Here is a 24,313-nt window from a genome sequence, read left to right as displayed (position 1 = left end):
GTTTGGAACAGAGGTGAGTCTTTACTTTTTTCCGCTATGTTTATCGTCCCTAGCAGGCCTTCAGTCTCCCTGCAGATGGAAGTGTCAACAGTGTGGAGAAGAAGAGGAAGCCATACATTGATGGAAAGGCGAGGCAAAGACATTTCCTTTTGAGTAAAAACATGATTGCACAAAGATGGGAAGCTCATGGTCAGGTTCCCTTTGCCTTGTCCCAGTGACTGACATCTCTAGAAAGTTTCATCTCACAGCGAGGAGAAGAGTCCTCCTAACCCATTGCAATGGATCAGTATACCAGGATTCAAGACAGAAATAAGCATTCAAATAATTAATTCTAGTATTTGAATAGAGTCCCATTTATTTGAGCACTCTGCTTTCCCAACTGAGTAACAAAAGGGATTTGCAGACCCTCATTGAGCATTTTGCTGCTCTTTTCCTATCTAACATACAGAGATTCACAATTTATATAGATTAAATTCAGTTTTCATAGACACTGTATCTTCTGGAATGGCAAATGCTCCCTTTCAACAATTCCTTTACACGTAATAAAATACACTGTGGTGGACCACATATTTTTTGAACAAGGACAACAACAACAACAAAATAGACTAGAATAACTCCCATCCTGAGACTCAGCCATGACAGCAGTTTTATTCTCCAGGTTTTCCTCCATCAGTCTTCCAGTTGGTTCCAAAGGAGCTCTTCTCTTGTCCTCCACTTAGCTCACCTGCTGTATTGAAGATGTATGATACACACAAAATTGCTTGTGCTTAATCACTTCCACACCAGCTTCGAGTAGCCCCCTGTACTTCCTAGGCAGCTATCATCATTCACTGCCAGATCTTTTAGATGCCCCATGCTGGTGGTGACATCTACAAAGGTCTATGAGATCCTTCTTTTGCACCATGGAAGTCCAAAGTATTTTTATTATTTATTAAAATGTGAGTCCTTCAGTGAACACTTTTGTCTGGGAGCTACCCCCACTGTAGGAACCGAGCTGCCTGCCTGCCTGGCTCTTACTACATTTAAACTGCATAGCCACATTGGCGGGGGTGGGTAGCTCCTGCCCCTGGCATGAGCCAGACTAAGGTCTTCCTCCCTCCTCGACTAATCGTGTAGTTGATAGAAATTCTATCAAGTACATAATTAGTTAATTACTCACTTCCCAACATTCCTAGTCCTGTGGATTGATTTATGCAGCAGGTCGGACTACATAATCACAGTGGTCTTTTCTGTCTTTAGAGTCTATGAATCTATGAGAATCTGTACTAAATTAGGTATGCAATATTTTTCTCTCAGATCATCATATATGCTATTATGCTTGTTATAACAGAAATGGACTAATATCAGACTGCAGTGGAGGCCTCAGATTTGGGAACAGGGATTTCCATATTTTATTTTTGCAATGATATGCATGTTTGCACAAGCTTTTGGGTCATTTTTTACTCTTGATCCACATGTGTATATTCCACTGAAGTCCATGGGAGAGCACTGTATACCAGTGAGGCCAAATAGCCTCTATTTTGTTACATGTACTTTGTACCATATTTTCCATGCAGGACTGCTTATTGCCCAGAAATTGCTTGAGTTACGTGACTGTTATAGGTATTTTTCAACAAGTCAATGCTCTGCCTTCAACACCAGCCTAAATTCTTTCCATTATATTCTCTATATATGCCAACCTATACTGGGTAATCAGTCCAGGTCATAATTTGGATAGTGTTCCTATCAAGATAAAATCTAACCATGACTAATAAAATCTAACCATGAATAATTGTACAATAATCTATGGAAAAGAGCTTTATCTTGAACCATTGTCAATTAACATCAGCTGAGCAGCTGGCCCTACAAATAGGAAAAACCAGAAGAAGAAGATGTATGGAAACATTGTATCCTTACTTCAAGATATTTTGAAAGAGATATACAGTAGTGTAACTCAAAGAATGGAGTGCATATTTTGTAATGGCCCTAAGAATTGTATTTGTTGAAGGAAAATAGAAGAAAGGGAAGACATGCATGATTGATATTGAATAAAACCTTGCTTGTGCTCTAGACAGTCTAGAAATTGTTCAGTGACTGCTCATACAGGGGAAAATCTGACCCCTGAAAATCTGCCAGGTTAGCAAGACTCATGACGAGCTGCTAAAGTTGTGCAAGTTCTTATGCCCTAGTTTTCTCAAGATGTTAAAAAAATATTTATTTATTTCTGGTTTTTGCTTCTACTTGTACAGTAAAACTCCAATAGTCCGGCATCCAATAGTTTGGCACTCCTGATAGTCCGGCATCAAAATGGCAAGAGCCTAGTGAGTGAGCTTCGGCAAAAAATGAGTCACAAGGTAACAGCGGCAGCAGCTGAACTGAGCAAAAAGGGTAAAAGACTTAAAAAAACTAAAACATTACAGTATACTGTATACAGTATGTACAATAAAAAGGGTTAAGAACACTTTATATACAGTATATAATGTATACAGTGTATATATATAACCTGCTTATAGTACCTCCTGATAGTCTGGCATATTTGATAATCCGGCACCACGTAAGTCCCATAGGTTCCGGATTATCGGAAGTCTACTGTATGTGGTCACGAGTTTGCCAATATAACTATGAAATGCTGTTTTAGGAGGAAATACCCAATTTACATAAATGAGTGGAGCAGACTTATCTGGCATTGTCTGGGTCCTTCAGGGCAAGGGGCTGATATTATGGATGGTGTATGAGTCAGGTTAGGGCCTTGGGAATGTGAGGCCTTGGAGTCCAGGAGGCTGGGGGCAAAAGGTGTGAGAGGAAGGGTTGTGGAGTGAGGAAGAGCACAGGGAAGGGGGTCCTATCTGGTATGGACCTTTTCTCTGGAGAAAGCTTAAAGGAGAGTTTTGACTTAAATTGTGATATCAGTTACACTAGTATAAAACTGGGGTAATTCCATTAAATCAGAGAAGATTTATTTCAGTGTAATTTATAGCAAAATGTGGCTGCTAAACCCAGATTCTACTCTTGTCCCATTGCAAACCCATTGACGCCAATGAGGTAGCACTAATGTGATTAAGAAAGGAATCTGGCCCCTCTATTTCATATGATGACTGCAGTCTCACAGATGTTGTATGTTGGTGTACACATACACATAAGAATTTTTTTGTTCAAGTGAAAATATAGTATTGGATACATTAACACACAAATAACGCTGACCTAATCCATAATATGTAATTTGGTGGTGTAAAAAGAGGGAGAAACAGTCTGAACACTAGAGATGTAATGGTGTTCATACCTGGTTACTTGGTAAGCATCAGCCTTACCAGCATGCTTACCTGGGTAACCAGTTAACCAGCGGCCCAGTGATTTGCATGCAGTTAGATTTCAGAAAGAGTTGATTGTGCCAAATAATGGCACATCGTGGGCTATAGTAAATAACCCATGAAACTCAAATGAGAATCTATGGTAAGATACCAAGCACAAAAGAAGTCAATTAAAAGATTCCCATTCACCTGAATGGGCGTGGGAGTCTATCCCCAAAGAATCCACTATATATTTGAGAGTCTTTGTGACTGTGTCTGTCTGTTGTTCAAGAACTCAACATGGTCACTGTAAAGGGAAATCATGCCTTACTAATCTACTAGTGTTGTTTGAGGGCATCAACAAGCATGTTGACAAGGAAGATCCAGTAGATATAGGATATTTAGATTTCCAGAAAGCCTTTGACAAGACCTCTCACCAAAGGCTCTTATGTAAAATAAGTTGTCATGGAATAAGAGGAAAGATCTCCTCATTGATTGATAACTGGTTAAAAGACAGGAAATAAGGGTAGGAATAAATGGTCAGTTTTCAGAATGGAGAGGTAACTAGTAGGATCTGTCCCCCAACGGTCTGTCCTGGGACCAAACCTAATTAATATATTTATAAATGATCTGGAGAAATGGGTAAACAGTGAGGTGGCAAAATTTTCAGATGTTACTTAACTGCTCAAGATAGTTAAGAACAAAGCAGACTGTAAAGACCTTCAAAAGGATCTCACAAAACTAAGTTATTGGGCAACAAAATGGCAATTGAATTTTAATGTTGATGAATGCAAAGTAATGCACATTGGAAAAACATAATCCCAACTATACATACAAAATGATGGGCCTAATTTAGCTATAGCCATTCAAGAGTAATATCTTGGAGTCATTGTGGATAGTTCCCTGAAAACATCCACTCAATGTGCAGCAAGAGTAAAAAAACCAGAATGTTAGGAATCATTAAAAAAAGGGATAGAGAATAAGACAGAGAACATCTTATTGCCTCTACAGGCAGTCCCCGTGTTACATGGATCCGACTTACATCGGATCCCTACTTACAAACGGGGTGAGGCAACCCTGCACTAGCTGCTTCCCCCTAGCAGACCAGGGAGACGCGAAGCTAGCGCCCCTTCCCAGCAGACCAGGGAGACGCAGAGCGGCTTTTCTCAGCAGACACCTCAGCTTGAGAATAAAGGACTGAGGGAAGTGAGGTGTGGGAGAATAAAGCTGAGCTCTGGAGAAATGTTTGGCTAGAGTTTCCCCTATAATATGTACCAGTTCCGACTTACATACAAATTCAACTTAAGAACAAACCTACAGTCCCTATCTTGTACGTAACCTGGGGACTGCCTGTATATAAATCCATGGAATGCCCATATCTTGAATACAGAATACAAATGTGGTCACCTCACCTCAAAATATATATATTGGCATTGGAAAAGGTTCAGAAAAGGCAAGAAAAATGATTAGGGGTTTGAAACGGGTGCCATATGAAGAGAGATTACAAAGACTGGGACTTTTTAGCTTAGAAAAGAGGCGACTAAGGGGGTATATAATAGAGGTCTATAAAATCACGACAGGTATGAAGAATAAGGAAAAGTTATTTTACTTGTTCTCATAACATAAGAAATAGGAGTCACCAAATGAAATTAATAGATAACAGGTTTAAACAAAGAAAAATAACTTTTACTTCACTGTCAACCTGTGGAACTCCTTTCCAGAAGATATTGTGAAGACTAGGACTTTAACAGGGTTCAAAAAATAACTAGATTAATACATGGATCCATCAATGGCTAATAGCCAGGATGGATAGGAATGGTGTCCTTAGCCTCTGTTTGTCTGGAAATGGATGACAGGAGAAGGTTCACTTGATTATTATCTGTTTGTGTTTACTCCCTGTGGGACATCTGGTATTGTCCATCAAAGACAGGATACTGGGCTGGATGGACCTTTGGTCTTACCCAGTACAGGCAGTCCCCGGGTTACGTACAAGATAGGGACTGTAGGTTTGTTCTTAAGTTGAATCTGTATGTAAGTCGGAACTGGCGTCCAGATTCAGACACTGCTGAAACTGACCGCCAGTTCTGACTTACATACAGAATCAACTTAAGAACCCCAGGCGTCCCCAAGTCAGCTGCTGCTGAAACTGATCAGCAGCTGATTCCAGGAAGCCCGGGGCAGAGCAACTCTGCCTCGGGCTTCCTGTAGTCAGCGCTGGTCAGTTTCAGCAGAAGCTGACTTGGGGACGCCTGGGGCAGAGCAGCTGGGGTGCTACTGGACCAACCCAGCAGCACCCCATCTGCTCTGCCCCAGACGTCCTGATTCAGCCGCTGCTGAAACTGACCAGCAGCGGCTGAATCAGGACCTGAGGCAGAGCAGCTGGGGTGCTGCCGGGTTGGTCCAGTAGTGCCCACAGGCGCTGCAGGACCAATCGGCAGCGCCCCAGCTGCTCTGCCCCAGAGTCCAAAACAAAAGCCTGGTCTGCTGTGGGGGGGGAGCACAGTAGCTGCGCCCCCCCCCCCAGCATACCAGGGACGCGGGGATCAGAGCCGCAGCGGCAGCGGGGTGCCGCGCCTCTGAGGCTTTGCTCTGGCAAAGCCTCAGAGGCGCGGGACCCCCCCGCGGCTGCGGCTTCAGTCAGGGTGCCTGTGGTCTGCTGGGGACCGTCCCCAGCAGACCACAGGCACCCAGACTGGAGCGGCAGCAGCGGCGGGGGTTCCCCGCGCCTCTGAGGCTTTGCTCTGGCAAAGCCTCAGAGGCGCGGGACCCCCCACGGCTGCGGCTTCAGTCCGAGTGCCTGTGGTCTGCTGGGGACCGTCCCCAGCAGACCACAGGCACCGGGTCTCAAGGGGCAGCAGCAGCGGTTCCCGCGCTTCTGAGGCTTTGCTCTGGCAAAGCCTCAGAAGCGCGGGAACCCGCCCGGTGCCCCTGGTCTGCTGGAGACGGTCTCCAGCAGACCAGGGGCACCGGAGAAGCTTACGAACGGGGCTTTCTCGCCCCGACTTCCGGGGCGAGAAAGCTCCGTTCGTAAGTGCGGATCCGACGTAAGTCGGATCCGCGTAAGTCGGGGACTGCCTGTATAGCTGTTCTTATGTTCCTCCTAAACAGAAAGCGCTGGGAACACCAAATTTGGTATGCAGCTTCCTCTGATCATAACTTATAGCAAGGTAAGGGTTTGGTAGTTGCAGGACAAAGAGATGTGCCTGGAATGTGATTGTTTCTCATAAAATGGAAAGATAGAACTCTGCTAACAGGGATAGTTATACAGTATAATGACCATTGGGGGCACCAGCAAGGGGTCAGAGATTGAGACTGGGACAGCTATAACTTAATTGGGGCAGCAGCAGGAGGGGTGGAGAAAGGGACAGCTATCTGCTATATATTTGAGAGAGTTTGTCTGTTTGTCTATGTGTCTGTCGGTATGTCTTCCCTCTCTCCTGGCTGTACCGGTTGCAACTGTAGTGACCATGGGCATATGATTCTCACCTGGCTCCAAGCTGCTACAGTGAAAAAGAGTTGGGGTTGTCCTCTCTCCCTGGGGTAGCCTGCCTAGTGAACCCCTCATTCACAGCCCTACCCTAGAGCAATGATTTAAATGAAGAAAAACAAAAAATATTTGAGTTAAGGACCCAAGCAACGCTAGGTAAAACTTGTAGTTACATAAATATGTTATAGCTGACATTCCCATTGGCTTTTTCGGTTGTATTTTATTCTTTATTAAATCTTTAGTCATTCTGATTCGTTTAATTAAGTACTGTGGGGTTAATAAGAGCACCAAATGAAGTATTTATTAATATTTGTAAAAGAGAAAGAAACATGCTTCCTTTTTTATTAATAATGGTTTATGTTCTTTTTGTAATTTTACTGTAACATTTTCAAGGTTATATCTTTGTCATGTCTTTTTAAATACATGTGGGAGTTTCATTGATACATGCTATATAAGACAGAGCAGCAAAGTAATAAAAACATTAAACAACGTTTTGCAGATAGTGTGTTTTAAAACATTGGTCCTTCACTGAAACTATGTTAATTCCCTAATAATGGATTCTGGATGAAAAATGATAAAATTGCCAGTATTAAAATGTTAAGAGGTACACGCATTAAGGATAAAAGGAAAACACTTGAGACAATCTTCTAAAGTATACTTGGAGACAAATGGCTTTTATTTTGCAGTGAAGTCAAATGTGGCGTCTGTTTCACATGCATTACAAGCATGTTCTGGGAAATATGCTTTGAAATATTAATATATTTTTCTTAAAAAATGAATGATTTACCAGTATAACTATTTTCATTTTGAAAAAAAAGGATATGTTACATAAAGTGCAAAGGCATTGTGAGCCATAAAATGACTGTGAATTAATGTTTAGGTTGCACTCTTTGTAACCTATATTGCCTGACTTATAAGGCTGTTAGTGGTTCTGCTCAGATCTTATTTGAACCCTTTGTGGAACATACTATAATTATAGTTCATCAGTTTATTGAAATATGATTAAAATAAAAAAACCACAAAACTTCTAATACCCTGTCAATCCGCTCTCCTTATTTAGAACTTTTTTCTAAGCATCTTCATTTTCTGGGGATATTCAGTATGATTATTTTTGTACCACAGTGGAATAATAGAATTTTGATCCATTTCTGTGTTAGTGCAGCAAAAAGTTTCCAAAGTAATGTTGAAACTGTATATATAATGTACTGGATCATGTTACATCATTCAGAAATACAGTATATTAGTTGCTTGTATTTCATTGCCTTGGTATCACAAAGTGCACTGTATAATGTAACATTATTCCTACATTTTTCTGACATTTATTTGATATTATTACCATGAGAAAGTAAAAAATTTAAACATTTTGAGCAATATATATATGCACGTGTATTATATGCATATATTTAATATATATACACATACATGCATAAGAATACATTTAGCTCCTTTTCTCATTTGTCAATTACTCTATTAACAGATTGTTATTTTCTCAGACTTATTCATTATGCACAATCTCATAGATTGTTTATGAGCAGCTATGCTCGTTAGTTTTGACTGGATGCAAAAATCACGTTATGAGTTCTATTTTCTGCTTTCATGAACATAGTTCTTACAGTCACATTCATGGATAGGTGTTTGGGGCAAAATCCTAACTCCATTTATGCCAATGAGAGTTTTGCTGCTGATTGCAGCGGGCCAAGATTACCCCCTCAGAACCTTAAAATTCCATGGATTCTTCTGGGAACATACAAAGAGTCTTTTAAAACAAATAGTGTCATTCAGTGTCATTCATCATACCTGAAGGTGAGATATTTCCATGAAGGATAGTTTTAATACCACTTTAGGTGCTATGGTAGGTGACCAGTCTACTGTAACTCCAATTATTCATTATTAATTATGGTTAATTATTATATTATTATTCCGAAGAGGAGAAAAGTTAGCATTAAACTACTATATATTTGATAGAGTTTGTGTGTCTGTCTGTGTGTCCATCCATCAATCTGTGAATCCGTTTGTTATGAACTCCTGCTAAGCAGTAAGAACTAGCACCACCAAATCTGGTATGTAGCTTCCTCTAATCATAATTTAAAGCAAGGTAAGGGTTTGGTTGCACCAGGATAATGGGAATTGCATGGATTGCAATTGTTTCTCAACAAACAGAAAGGGAGGCCTCTGAGAGCAGGGACAATTATAGCCCAACACAGCCCCCACCACCCTGGGTTGATTATGGGAGGCAGCTGGTGGCTGGGCTGTGTGGCCCCCACCACCCTGAGCATGGCCCCCACCCAGGGGAGCAGCTGGCATCTGGACTGTGTAGCCCCCACTAACCTGGACCCAGGGAGAAGCAGGCCAGCCCTGGGAGCAGCAGGTAGCCGAGCCCAGGGGAGAAGCCGGTAGCCAGGGCCAGCCCAGGGGAGAAGCCTGTGGCTGCTCCACCACCTGCCTTTAGCCTCCCATCCTCTTCCCCAAGTTTCCTCCCACATCCCAAAGTCCCTGCCCTAACTCTTGCATCCCCCACACTCTCAGCACCCTGCTTTGAAGGACTTGTGCAACATTGAGTAAATTTTCTAGTACATGGGTGGCCAACCCATTTAACAGAGAGAGCCAAAACAGTGGCAGAAAAAATGCAAAGAGCTGCACCAGAATTGTTGAACAAAAAAAAAAAAGAATTAAAAAAAATATAAAAAAGGAGGCTGCCCCTTTAAGACGGCCACCATCTTGGGCGCCATTTTTAAAACCCCACAGCTCTGACCCAGTAAGCACAGGGAAGCTGGGGGCCAAAAGGGGGCAGGGGACCTTCGGGGGGGTGCAGGAGCAGCTTCGTGAGCCACACTTTTGGGAGCAAGAGCTGCATGTGGCTCATGAGCTGCGGGTTGGCCACAGCTGTTATAGTACTTTCTTATAACTTTAAAAGTGTATCTGTAGTAGTGAGATAAGACACCCACAGCTATTCCACATACTTAGCTAAACCTAGTTGCTGTTTTTATGATTTTTACAAAACTCTTTATTTTGACTCAGTCTCGTTGAAGTTCATTATAAATCTTGTGTTTATATATGATGGTGTCTTTTGCTTTTTAAGGAGGATTATAATAATTGCTCTTGATTCCATTTTAGCAGTTATTCATTGCAATGAAATCCTATGCTACTTTTATTTAATATAGCCAATACCTGTGAATTCAAACAACTTTGCCAGCTTAAAGTGGTTCTATGGCTTGTGAAAATCACATGGGATCAGAGATGCTTCATTGCTGGCACTCTAGCAGTATGCTGGCATACTAAGCTACTGAGACACATGAAATACTGCCTTAAGGTAACATTCCAAAAGTCAGTTTTATCATCGTCTAATGTTAAGGTGTTATAGACTCAGGAGGAGAATATTAATAGAGCTGTGGTTTAAGTCCAAAACTTATGTTTCAGACATAAAATCTTTGGGAAGGGAACAAAGGATCCTGAATGAGAGGATGTAAAGTGACAGTTTTCAAAAAATGAGGACAACTGTAATCTGTGATCCATCAAGAAATAAAGCACTTATAGCAGAGCTGTCTCTTCATAGACATTGCCTCACTGCCAGTCAGTACAGCTCCCTTAAATTGTGCTGCTGCTAGTTCTTCTTCTTGTATAGTTATTGAGATGGGAGCAGTCATGGATCCAGAACTAGATGCTAGAAATAACTTCCTTGTCGTTGCCCAGGAGATGAGTTCATGTGACATACAATGTTAGCATGTGAAAAAATGCTTTTCCCAAAGAACTATCGGAGTGCATCTACTCCTCTCCCTTACCTCAAAATAAGCTACGCAATTTGCGCTACACAAATTGCATAGCTTATTTTGATCTAATTTCAAAATAGCTTATTTTGAAATATGGCACTTTCTACAAGCACTAAATTTTGAAATAGAGCGCTATTCTGGGGATTTATTTTTAAATAATAAGCATGCTCAAAAGACATGGACTAGCTATTTAGGGATACTTCTGGTATTCCGAAATAGCGCTGCGGTCTAGACGTAGCCTCAGTGTGCTCATTTCGCAGGGATACACCAAGCTCTTTAATACCACCTAATAGTTGACTATTCAGTCTCAGGCATGTGCATGTTGAACTTCCAGCTATCTAGGATACAGGAATCAGACTATAGTTAAAAAAAAAGGTGATTTTATTAACAAAACAAAGAAGACATACTTGGTAAAGCATACCTGGTTGCTAAGCATACAAAACAACAGGGGGAAAAGAGTAGATTAAAAGCACAGAGAATTGCTTCCCAGGGATTTAGTTTAAAAGTTACAGTGTATAGTGGGGGTAGGGGCACATGGTCTTAGGACAGGGGAGTTCAACCAAACTCCAAAATGAAGAAAATAACCTGACTCTATCTAACTAAACATTCCCTGTCCTACTCACATCTTTTGTTCCAAGGTTTAGTCTTTCCTAGACATGGATATCACTGGAAATTCCATGCCTTCTATGTTGTTCAGTCCATCTCTCCCAGCTCTTGCTCTGACCTCACAAACAAAGACAGCAGCAGGCAGATCACTGCTTTTTCAGAAACTCACACTCTCTTTACATTGGCTTTCCTGGCTCCCTGCCAACACTTCCTGGAGACCCACTGTCTTTGGGTTTAACTCCTGTAAGAGTGGTTGGGTAATGAGGGAGAATAAAAGAGGCAATTTAGTTAACTGATTTCCTGGGATATCCAGAAACAGAAATACCCTTATGTGACTGAGTCAGGTCAGATGGCTATAGAAGAGAACTCGAAGAGAGATATGTTAGCCCTAGATTAAGTAGGTCTTTGTTCCTTGGGTAAAGTGACAGGGGCTGGCCTAGAACCAGCAGGAACTTTGCAGAAGCAGTCTTGACAATCAGGCCAGTTAGGAAGCCAATTTGTAGCCTTCCAGAGCCAAGGAAGTCAGGCTAATCATATCACCTGGAGCCAATCAAGAACCAGTTGAGCCTGGTTTAAAGACCTCCTTTCCTGTTAGGTTTAAGATGTATGAGGTAGAAGGAGCCAAAATTTCTGAGAGTGAGAAGAATCTGGGTGAGAGCTGGGAGTTGCAAGTCAGGTAGAGTGTGTTGGAGGGTCAGGATAAGCTGCTCAGGCACTAGATGAAAGGTATTGGGAGGGATTGTTTGGGGAAGTGGCCAAGGGCAGTAGTTGCCAGACAGGGAATAGAACAAACCCTATCTGTTGCTGCTGCCCCAGGGTCCCTGGGCTAGAACCTGGAATAGTGAGTGGGCCTGGGTTCCACCAATCCTCCCCACACCATTACAGAGTCTGTCCCTGGAGAGGGAGACCAGAACTATAGAGTGGTTTCATCCCCATATTATAGACTAGCTTATGATGAGTATGGCTCTGTAAGCTATAAACCCTGCCTCTAATAAGAGAAATTAGCCATGTGATGGGATGCAGCCAGCCTCTGAGGCTGAACACTATCTGCCAGAAGTGTAGGATCCACAGGCATAGCCAGAGCTCTGCCACACCTTCCCATTCATCATGCAGATCTCTTATCCTTTCCACAACAATTAGGTTGGTTCATAAGACTATAATAATGGAAGTCAAGAAAATATTTTTATGCCAAGCATCCAAAAAAGCTAAGTAATAGTTGGAGGAAACCTGATGGAATAATAATTCTGCACAGAAAAAGGGAATATATGTAACACAGAATATACTACCCTCTGGTTCGTAGATAGGTAGGTGAGTATAGTTCCCAAAATAGAGCCAGACCCCATATAACCAAGTTTTCCTACCCAATCTGTATGATGTATCTGTGGTTAATCTAAACTACAGGGCCCAACTGCCAGAGGTAAAAGAGAGGAATTTGTAAAGAGTGGTTGGTTGGTGAGGGGAGAATAAAAGTTTCCTTAAAAACAAAGTTGTCACAAAAAATAGATCCTTGAAAGGGAAGAAAGAGCTTAAGCTAGTTTTGATTGTTTCCTTGTTTGATTAACCTCATTTGTGAGTGAGAAGAACCCAGATGTGCCTTAAGTGAGAGGAGATTTTCATCTGAAGCCTGACTTTCTCTGAAGTCCTTTGTTCCTCCATGCACACCTGGAGTGACATCCAAGGCCTGCTTAAGTCAATGGCAAAATTCCTATTGACTTAAATCAGACCATGATTTCACTCCCTGGTTTCACTTTAAACAAAACAAAAACAAAACAAAAACCTCTAGAAAATAGAAGTTGACATCTAATTTTATTTTATTTGTGTTTGTTATCTATGAGGGAAAGAACACTTTCCTGCTGCATATGAATTTTGATGACAGCAGGTCTTATAGATTCAGGAGTCTCTTCTTTGAACTCATGCTGGTAGCATCCATCTTTATTGTTCCTCTAATCTATTTCAGGTCACTTCCATTGTTTTGGCTTCTGCAGTCATGGCACTTGTGGTGCTAATTGCTATAAGCATGCCAAAAGCCTTTAGATTTTTTAAGCAGTTCCAGAGAACTTTCCTAGGCCCTGAACTTCAGATCAAAAGCCTTATGTTCTGTAGGTTTGCAACAAAGCAAGTCCACCTGAGGCAAGAAGAAAAGTTAAGGTTTAATGAATAAATGGAAAAAAAGTGATGTGGAATTACTTGGCTGTTGTAATTTAACACAGAGAAGTAGTTTTCATCAGTACACCAAGACCTTCTGGGAGAGGACAGGGAAAGAGGCCTGTTCTGTTCAGGTGGAAGAATACTTGTGAGTATTCTGGGATTTCCAAAGAGAAGTGGGCTAGTAATTGTTTAGAGTTTACAGTCAATTGCTTAGGAACAGTTTAAAGAGAAGATGTTTAAATAAGAACTATGTGCCCCACTTACGTGATTGTGATAAAGCCTCAGCCCACCAGTTTGTATTGCATTTAAAAATAGATGATAATACAATACCTTAGTCGAGGGCTACTCAACACACGGCCTGTGGGCCGCATGTGGCCCGTGGCCTGCTTGCGGCCCACGGGTGGGAGCCAAAACAAAAAAGTAGTTCATATAATGGTCTTCTGTTGATATGCATTTTAGTAGTTAAATTCTTGGACTGTCATTGCTCATTAAAAGTGCTGTCATGTGGGTGGAAATTGGGTAAATATTGCTTTTTATTACTATCAGCAGAATTGACTTAAATGGGGCCTGCGTGTTGTGCAGTCTTGCCCATCAGTGTGAAAGAAGCTATTAGCATATATTTACATATATATTTGCATGTATATGCAACCACACTTAAGTTGTGGCCCTTAGCATGTGCTGTGAGTATCATTGTGGTCCCCGGGGCTTCCAAAGTTGAGTAGCCCTGCCTTAGTCTATTACAATTGAACTAATAACCTCAATTAAAACCACCTTGGAAAACTTCACTTTTAATATATTTGTGTTGATTAGTGATAGAATAATGTTACAACTATGTGGGAATTGAACAATCTAGCATAACAATATACCTTAGAAGGAGTACTGACTTCATTATATCCTGTTTGATTTTGATTCTGCTTATCTCCTTTGCAGGCAAGTGGGAAGGAAATTAGAAATGTTGCAGTACATAGAAATAAGATTACCACAAATGGAGGCAGAGCATGTTCCTCATTGGAAATTAGAGTAACACTTTGCTTATATAAATCTCTTTTTGAGATTTATTTAAACAAGATTTTTAAGATTCTTAAGAGGAAATATTTCTTTCTCAGTGTGTATTTTACTGGAGTAAATGGCGTTAAGAGAGAAAAGTACTTTCATTTGAGAGGGATGTCAAAATAGTCACTAATGTTTGTGCTCTGTTTTTGCTGTCAGTTAAGCCAGCATGACCAAAAGGGACCATTGTGACCATCTAGCCTGACCTCCCGCATGTGTCACAGGTCAGAAAACTTCTTCCAGTCATATTTATGTGTTGCCTGAAATCTTGGGATTGAACGACAGCCTGTCTCTTAGAAAGAGATCCAGTTAATTCCTCCCCATTAAAAATATACATTCCAGTTCCAGTTTGAACTTTGTCAACTTAACTCCCAGCCATTGGATATTTTTATGACTTTGTCTGCTAGGTTAAAAAGCCTCCAGTATCAGATATTTTCTCCATGCATAGATAAATATTGACTACAATCAAAGCACCTAATTAACCTTCTCTTTGATATGTTGCATAGAAGGAGCAGCTTAAGACTCTCATTGTAAGTCATGTTTTTTAGATCACGAATTGTTAACAATTTTTGAATTCCTCTCATTTTTTTCAACTGTGAACAGCAAGTTGTACACATTATTGCTATAGTGGCCTCACTAATGTCAGACATTGGGGTAAGGAACCTTTTTTTCTGTCAGGGGCCATTGATTTAGAAAAATCAGTTGGGGGCCAAAAAAGGCAAAAAAAATAAAAGTAAGAAAGAAAAACCTCACTCAGCTCACATATAGGGTGTGTCTAGACTACCTAGTTTTGTCGACAAAAGTGGAATTTTGTCGACAAAACAATACCAGCATCTACACTACCGCGGAGTTCTGTCGACATAACGTCGACAGAACTCTGCGGTTTTGTCGACGCTGGTATACCTCATTTTATGAGGCAAAACACCTTCTGTCGACAGAGTTCTGTCGACAGAAGGTGTTATTGCCTGTAACGTTGCGTCCAGACTACGGAGTTCTGTCGACAAAGCGGCTTGATTTGTCGACAGAACTCCATGTGTCTGGACGCAAATTGTCGATGGAAGTTTTGTCGACAGTATCTGTTGACAAAACTTCTGTCGACAAAACGCAGTAGTCTAGACGTACCCATAGTCAGGTCCAGATTAACTCTTCTGGGAGTCTGGGACTGTTAGGTTTTATGGGGCTCCCTAGGCTCTGGGGTGGGGCAAAAATGAGGGGTTCAGATTATAGGCAGGTGAACGCAGGAGGGGTAGGGTGTGGGCTCTGGAGTGGGGTTGTGGAAGAGGCATTTGGAGTGCAAGTGGGGGGGTTCCAGGCTTGGTCCAAAAGATTCAGAATGTGTGTGGAGACTCAGGGCAAAAGGTTGGTGTGAAGATGTGGAGTCTGGTTAGGAATTAGGGTGCTGGAGTGGGCTCAGGGTTGGGGTATGAGTTCTAGAAGGGAGGGGGCTCAGGGCTTGGACAGGCTTTTGGGGTGTGGGACACTTACCTGGGGGCAGCTCCCATTTTGTGTGAAGTAGGAAACAGGTGACACCATGTTCTCTCCCCGCTCCCCACCACACCAGCTCCTATTGGCTATGAATCCCTCCCCAGAAGATCTGGACTTTTAGGGTGTGTCTAGACTACATGCCTCCGTCGACGGAGGCATGTAGATTAGCCAGATCGGCAGAGGGAAATGAAGCCGCAATTAAAATAATCGCGGCTTCATTTAAATTTAAGTGGCTGCCCCGCTCTGCCGATCAGCTGTTTGTCGGCAGATCGGGGCAGTCTGGACGTGCCGCGTCGACAAAGAAGCCTTTCTTGATTGGCACAGGTATGCCTCGTGAAACCAGGTTTACCTGTGCTGATCAAGAAAGGCTTCTTTGTCGGCGCGGCACGTCCAGACTGCCCCGATCTGCCGACAAACAGCTGATCGGCAGAGCGGGGCAGCCATTTAAATTTAAATGAAGCCGCGATTATTTTATTCTGCCGATCTGGCTAATCAACATGCCTCCGTCGACGGAGGCATGTAGTTTAGACGTACCCTTAAAGATCTTTATGCCGTCCCCTACCCTCTTTAGCCCATGGGCTTGGGCTGCAGTCTCTAAAACCCCTTCATTAATATGGACTTGCCTATAGTGGGAATAGGCTTCGGGTGCCAGCACTCATGCTCCTGCCCCACTTGGAGGTGCCAAGGCTCAGGATTTTGGGCTTATGACATAGAGACTTGCCATGGGTTGGATCAAATTAAGCAGGGGGCTAGATCAAGTGCATGGTTGAGAAGTTCTCCACCCCTGCCATATATAGAGGTTGTGATGTGTTGTCCCCTCACCACATGTCACCTCGAACTGCGGTACCACTGAGTCCTCCAACCCATCAGCCTGGACTCCCTCTTTCTCTGTGCTGTGGTAACAAACTGCATATGTGCTCCCTGTTCTACATTTCCATGCAACAGTCACAGAGGTATGCATATACCCAGCTTCAATTACATGTATGCTTTCTGACCAGCCCCTGCACATGTCCTTGTAGAATGATAGCAGCCATTATTTATAGGCTGTCCAAAATGCCCCCAGGAAATTCAAGCAGTTTCTTTCCTTGCAGATGGATCATCAGTTCCATCTGGCTTCTTCATTGTTATGCCTCAAAGACTATTTGTGGATGTCACCCATAATAGCACATTTGGAATACAGATACAGAGTCAATATTTATAATTTCAGATAAAAATTATAAATGGATAAAAATAGGATACTCATAATGAGCAAATCATAACTTTTTCTAATGTTGCCTTACATGACTAGGCTTGAACAAATGCATCATAATTATGCCATAATCATAGCATAATATCACTATGAAGAAGTTGGGGTGCAGGTCAGAGAAGTTATACCACTTCTGTACTTTTATTCCATATTTATTTTATGCCTCAGAGTATTGCATTAGTTCTTTGTCCACTGCATTGCACTGGGAGGCCATGTTCAATTGTTTAACAAAAAGAAATCTCAGTCCTTTTCAAGGGCCGTGTGTTCCAAGTTACAGTCCCACATCCTATGAGGACAGCCTTGTTTGGAATAACTCTACAGAACTCAATGGATTTACTCCAAGGGCGTGTCTAGACTACAGGGTTTTGTCAACAAAAGTGGACTTTATTCGACAAAACTATACCTGCGTCTACACTACTGTTGAGTTCTGTCAACATAACTTCGATGGCTGTAAACCTCATTCTATGAGGAATAACGCTTTTGTTGACAGAGTTATGTCGACAGAAAGCGTTATTGCATCTATATTGTCATTTGCATCTACACTGTCATGTCGACAAAGTGGCTTGCTTTGTAGACAGAAATGAATGTAGTCTAGACGCTCTTTGTCAATAGAAGCTTGTTGACAGTATTTGTCGACAAAACTTCTGTCAACAAAAGCCTGTAGTCTAGACTTACCCCAGATGTATAGAGGTGTAACTGATTGGGTCTAATTGACTTATCTTGGTGAAGAATTGTTATGAGTGAGATCACAGGAACCAACTATGTGCTGGAGTGCCTTGTTTGGAGGAGAACACCTATGTCTCATTCTGCATGAGAAGGCAAGCCTGTTGCCTCTCTGGTATTTTCCTCATCTTTCTCTAGACTTCTCATACAGTGTTCCGTTACATGGAAGATCATTTAAGGTTGCCAAACCTCCCAGTTTCTCTGGGAGTCTCCTGGAATCAGGTGCTATCTCTTGAAGGCTACTGCAGTTGGAGCTGCAAGGCTAGTGTCTGTGGACAAGAGCAGTGCAGAGCTCCCTGCCCTCACCTAGGAGCTCCTGCTAGAAGGATGTGCCAGTCATTTTCAAGAATTATCCAAAATAAGCACTCCCCCCTAGTTCCCTTCCACAACCCAAACCTCTGCCCCAGCCCAGAACCCACACCCCATCTAACTTTGCTCCCAGAGCCTGCACCTCCTCCCATTCCCAAGCTCCTACCCACATCTCAACCCCTCATGCTCTCCTGCTTCCAAATTTCCTCCCAGAGTCTACATCCCTTCCTGCACCCAAACTCCCTTTCAGATCTTGCACTGACTCCTGCATACCAACCCTTCCCGTGAGCCCCAGGCTCATCCCGCAGCCCCTACCACACCAGTGGGGCTGATGTACGTTTCAGAAGCAGAATTGCAGAAGAAGTTGTGTGAGCAGAGACTGCTTCAGTCCCCATTCACACTGTTTCCCACTGTGCCTCTATCTCTTCTGTCCCTCGTGGAGATGGTGCTGGGGGAACCAGCTTTTAAGCTGGCTCCCACCAGCACCTGCTTCTGCTCCCCCCAATAAAGGCAGCGGGGGGGAGGGACGGGACAACTAGTCACATCACTAGTCAACTAGTTGCTTACTTCCCTAGTCCAGATTTTGTTCATTTCTAAATTGGTGTAACCTGAAATGATCTCATAGAAGATAGTAGCCCAGATTATCAAATGATGCACATTGACATAGCTCATCCGAAGTTTATGGAGCTATTCCAATTTACATCAGTGAGGGTAAGTCTGGGTTTATAGCAGTGTAGTTGACAGCAGAATGTGTTTTAAATTACAAGAAAGATGTTCACAGCAGGATTTCTGGGGTGTTTGTGCCGTGAAATAACTGTGTGGCATATATAGGTCCAGACAGTACACACCCTGAGCAGACTAAGCCCAAAGAGAGTTCTTGCATGTAGAGAGGAACAGAGCAATAAAGGGCCAGTGATCTGGTTCAGACTGGGCTATGAGACAACAAGAATAGTGGGCTGATTCCCTGCAAGATCTGTCTTTTTTCTTCGTTGTTGACATCACAGGTATTTTCAGCTCCTTCTGCCTCTGCAGCCTGCCTGTAGCGGTAGAGCAAATGTGATTCAACCATTGCTGTACAAGAAGTTGATAGGGAATGTGCAAAGTCATCCCCTGCAACACCCAGTTGCTAGTGAGATTGGTCCTCAGTGTTTAAGCCTCCATTGCAGCCCACCAGAGCTGTTCTTTGAAGCAAAGGATTCCCTTAGAATGAGTGTAAATGTGGGTAAATGTGACAGAGTGAGGATGGGAGATGAATCACATGTGAATGAGGAGGGCATAAAATCTGACTGTACTAGGCCTGATTCTTCTCTTCTATACCAGTTTTATACTGGTAAAGCTCCACTGATTTCAGTACCATTACTTCTGGTTTACAGTAGTGCAAATGTGAAGAAAATCAGCCCTTAAAAACAGGTATAGATATGGCACCAATTATGTATATGGTTCTGTGCAATAGTCACTGTAATTGTGACAGAAGTAAGAAAGTCCTGACAGAAGATACTCCAATCTAAATAATAAATTGAAGCAAGGATGTGAGGGGAGAGATTATACCCATTCTCTGTATAGCTATTGATGGAAAAAGCCTTGATGAGGATGAGAGTTGGTCCTGGATCAAATAGCATGATTTTGTTTCTCAGAGGAATACATCTGATTGCACAAATGGAAATCTTTGAGAAGAATAGCTTTGGATCCACTTTGCTGACATTTGTACTGGGCCTTTATCTTTTTCCTCCATTCTCCCTCCTCCAAAGAATGCAGTATTTTTCTAGTCTGCCATAGAAATGTTGTCTGGACTGCTTAGACCTTCCTGCCCAAGATGCTAGTCTTCACAGCACCTGCCTAGCTTTCTAGTCTAGCTGGCCCAAAATGGATGGAGATGAGGTGAGACCATGGTTTGCTAGATATGGAGAGGAATGAACTGCTGAAGTGTGGCATGCAGTCTGCAGTTTCCGGGAGAGGCCATTATGCTTATCTGAGGTCCAGTGCCCCCTGAAGCTTTCATTGTGGTGCTGCCTATCTGCAGTACCAATATTATAGAAATATGGCTTAATATAATGAGTTAGGGCACTTTGTATTAATGTGAAGGTAGATGTAAAACCTTAAGTTAAATAAAGTTTAATGGCTTAAATTCAGACCTAAGGTAAGTGGATATATCTCCAATGACATTAATGGTGTTGGGCTTGCTTTTGTTGTATATAAATTATTATATCAACATGACACAATTCTAATTCCAGTGGAGGTATGGGTGAATCTCTATATTTATATTATATTGTAGAAATTAGCAATATTGTAATATTGCCGAGAATAATATTTAACATTTATGATTCAGAGACATCCTCTAAGCATTTCTGTAAATCTGACTATTTTTATTTCCATTTTACTGATGGAGAAAAGTGGCCAGAGAGATTCATGTCCTTTTATGCAAGATGCTGAGCATTTTAGCATGGTACTAAATGCTCTCAGAGTTCACTGACTTCACTGGAAATTTAGGTTGCTCACCACTTTATGGGACACACTTTGCATCTTGTATGATTAGACTTGTGTTGTGTTTGGCCTAACACCAAAATGAGTAAGAACCAAAATTAGAATTTAGAATATTCAGATTCCTCAGATTGTATTTACAACACTAGGCAATGTCTCACTCTAAAAGACACTCACAAAGACACACCCTTGTATATACACACTCACACATATCAAAGTAGCATGGGAATCAGGAAAATTAGACAAAGATTTAGTATGATATATACATCACAAGATAGCAGTGTAATGGTCTCCACATGAGGATCAGTTACAATATAACAATATTAACATCAATAAAAATGCTTATGTAATATAGAGTGCATCTACACAGAACCCTAAACTCGAAATAAGATACACAATTTGTGCTACACAAATTGCATATCTTATTTCAAAACTATTTTGAAATTTGGTGTGTTTACACAGTGCCAAATTTCAAAATAATGCGCTATTTCAAGCCAACCTCAATCCCTCGTGCCACGAGGTTTACTGGAATGGTGAAATAGCACACCTGTTATTTCTAAAAATATTTTGAAATAATGGGTGGCTTGTGTAGATGCTGGGATGTATTCTGGGTATATCCCAAAATAGCTAACTCCGGTATACCAAAATAACCGTGCAGTGTATATGTGTACTCATAGAAACGCCTTAAAATATCTTACCAGTTTAAAGACTCTCCTTACACACAAATACACATTTTGTTTTTACTACGCTCTTTATATGAAAAATCTTTAACTTAAAAATTCAGCCTGTTTGTGTGCTTGAAATTACTGATAAATTTGTTGGTGGAGAAAGAGAGAAAGAAATATTTCTTAAAAGAGTTTACCATCCCATATGCCTTTTGGTGATATATATCCCAGACTGTTTTGTTCAGTGGACAATACTCAACACTTTTAATGTAACTTTTATTAAAAAATAAGTTAAATAAGTTTACTGTGCAACTATTTTGAAAGGTTAGTCACACAATTAAATATTTAGGGCCAGAGTCCTGACTAGCATATATCAGTGTAGCTTGATTATCTTCAGATTATTCCAATTTGTATCAGTTGAGGAGCTGGACCTTAGTATAAAGCAAAGTCATAAATTCAGAGACATGAAGCCTACTCCCAGGCTTATCAGTTTCATAATGTCATCTGATTTCAGTAAATTCAGAGCTGACTTGCAAGTTTATTTATTGTATCTACTTATCTCTGGAGCTAAAACAATAATGCCAACTCATCCCAATATTGGTATCTTGTGTACATTTGTACTACAAGGAAGTAGACTAAAGGTATAATGTGATTTTAGTAACTAATTTATTTTTTTTAATTTGCTTTTTTATTGTAATTAATAGGAAGGAAACAATGTTTGCACTAAAAGGAATTACAGTGTTAAATAGAATTCTTTATAAAATAAATTATTTTAACACTCAAAAGATCATTATAATAGATCACAGAGATAGGGAAAATATTTTATGGAAAGGGGAGTTTTTCATCTTTTCTATGGTTGTCATAATTTGTGGGTCTTGCTTTTTTTTTTTTTTTTTTTAATTTACAACTAGAATTCTCCTATTCATGCTCATTTTTTTCATTCTGTTATTTTCCTAAATGCATGTAATGGTTATTATCCATTGATTGCACTTTCATGGCAAACTGAAGTTACAAGCACAGAGTTTTTACAAGTGTGAGTTGATGTATGTATGGAGAAGGTGTTTTAAAGTAACATTAAAATGAACATTTCGTCAAGTCTTTTCTCTTCTTGAATTCAGACAGGATTAAAGCCCTACATATTAGATGTTCATAATGAATATTCTCAAATAGTGACAACCCATACATTATCATTTAAAGTATAAAAAAATCTCAAGAGCTGATGTAAAGCAGATTATAAAACAACACAACATAATTTATTTTATACAATTTAATTCGTAACAGATTTTTAATATTTAGCAGCATATTGATATATAGAGAACATGATTATGAACTAGTAAAAGAAACTGTTGAGCCTGATTTTGTTCCAGATTGCACTAGATCTGGAACAAAATCAGATCTTAAGAGATATTTAAAAGTTAATTCCATCAAAAAGACTCGTATTGAAAATCAGTTATAATGGAATTTGGTCAAATCCTGCAGTCCCAGAACCCAGGACAAGTCAGAGACCGGGAGAGATCTAATAATCCCATTTTTCCATTTTTTCTCTTCTCCCAGCTGAGGCTCCCTCATTGTCTCTTTGTTACTCCTCAGCTCGTATTTCCTTTCATCAACTTTGCTGCCCTGCTTTTCTCTGTGCATCTCGCACTCTTCTCCTCTTTCCTCTGGTACCTTCTTACCTTCTCCCACCCTCTACTCAATCAGACCCATAATGGGCAGCAGAGAAATACTCCTGTAATGTACCTCCTCAGTGGAAGAGCTCGAGGGATATGGAGGTAGGTCTTCCCAGTCAGGGCAGCATGTTGCACCAGCACATTAGTTTCAACTCTCCCCTCTGACTGACCAGCAGGGAGTCAATTGAAGTCCCCATCTCCCTACACAGATTTTGTGGGCCCGATGCCTTTTACTGCTTCTGTTAGGCTAAAAATCAGGATTAATTTTAAGATTTATCTAATATCAATAAATAATGGGACCTGATCCTGCAATCCTTGCTCATTCTGCCAGCTACACTGGCTCTTTAGCCATATTTGATTGCAAGATTTGACCCCTGAACTAGAGTGAGTAAAGACTTCAGGATCAGGCTGTTCTAAATGTTTCACAGCATATTGTAAAACCAAAATTAGCTAGCTCAAATCTGTTTAATGTAGTCTGGCTTTTAAGGCAACCAAGAAAAATTCCAGTGGGGAAAATATAATTAGAATCCCTATCACAAGTTACCCAGCAGTTTTTAATTATTTACTAACTAAAAATCTATGAGATTTTTTTTCTGATTAAGTAGAACTTGCCTCACAAAGAACTGCAAAAAAGACTCTTTACAGTTTCTTCACTGAGAAAATGGGATTATTTTGTTTTATATCACATCAATTGTGTTGAGTAGAAGAAACACTGCTTCCCTGGTGCTTATGTTTCCCCCTTCAGATGGTAGCAATTGGGCACTTGCATGTTGTGTTAATGCCTTGCATGATGAAGACATGCAATGGCAAGTTCCATTCTGCATGCTGCTTAATGAATGTTTTCCTTTTCTCTCCTTCCCTGTTATGTGCTTTCAGAAGACAACTATGTGGAAGGTGGGTGCTTTCTGCATTATTTTCCTAAACTCTTATTTTTCCCTTCCGCTTAGTATTATAATGGTATGCATATCATTAAACACGGTAAGTTGCATATTTTCCTTATGCGGATTTTTAGGTTGATTGATTCAGTGTAATTTTTTTCCATATAGAACATAAGTCAAATTCAAATTCCTGATTTGTAATACTGTGTGAATCCAGAATACCTCTATTGAACAATGGAGTTACCCAAGATTTATACCTATGTGACTGCGATCCAAAGTGTGAATCGCTTTCAAAATTCACTCATCAGTGTTGCAGAAATCTTGAGTGTTCTGTATGAAAAATGATACAAGATAATGTTTGTCTGATCAATGTGGAGCATAATTCCTCTTCCTCCTAAAGAATTTAATGCATGTTAAAGATATATTTTAATTATTTAGGATCATAGAAAGCTCTTTTCTTTTTTATGTTATAAATATCAGTTATTGTATTGTCCTTTTCAGTACAATGCTTCAGAAAAGTTTGATTTCTCAAAGT

General features: G+C 40.9%; 1 protein-coding gene across 9 annotated transcripts in view; it reads left to right on the top strand.

The window, feature by feature from the left end:
* The window catches only part of NRXN1 (neurexin 1), a 1,118,405-nt gene that overhangs the window by 110,270 nt on the left and 983,822 nt on the right, over positions 1 to 24,313 (top strand). For 6 of the 9 annotated variants that reach the window (XM_075925462.2, XM_014573098.4, XM_075925461.2 and 3 more), the window contains exon 3: positions 23,777 to 23,794. The exons of the other annotated variants lie outside the window; for them this stretch is intronic. In XM_075925462.2, the coding sequence (XP_075781577.1) occupies positions 23,777 to 23,794 (18 nt within the window). The remainder of the gene's footprint in view (positions 1 to 23,776; positions 23,795 to 24,313) is intronic. 9 annotated transcript variants of the gene reach the window in all.

This window comes from Pelodiscus sinensis, chromosome 3 (assembly GCF_052426305.1).
Source record: "Pelodiscus sinensis isolate ZL-2025 chromosome 3, ASM5242630v1, whole genome shotgun sequence".
Lineage (NCBI taxonomy): Eukaryota > Metazoa > Chordata > Testudines > Trionychidae > Pelodiscus > Pelodiscus sinensis.
Note: the sequence above shows the minus strand (reverse complement) of the source record. Positions and strands in the feature narration are given on the sequence as shown.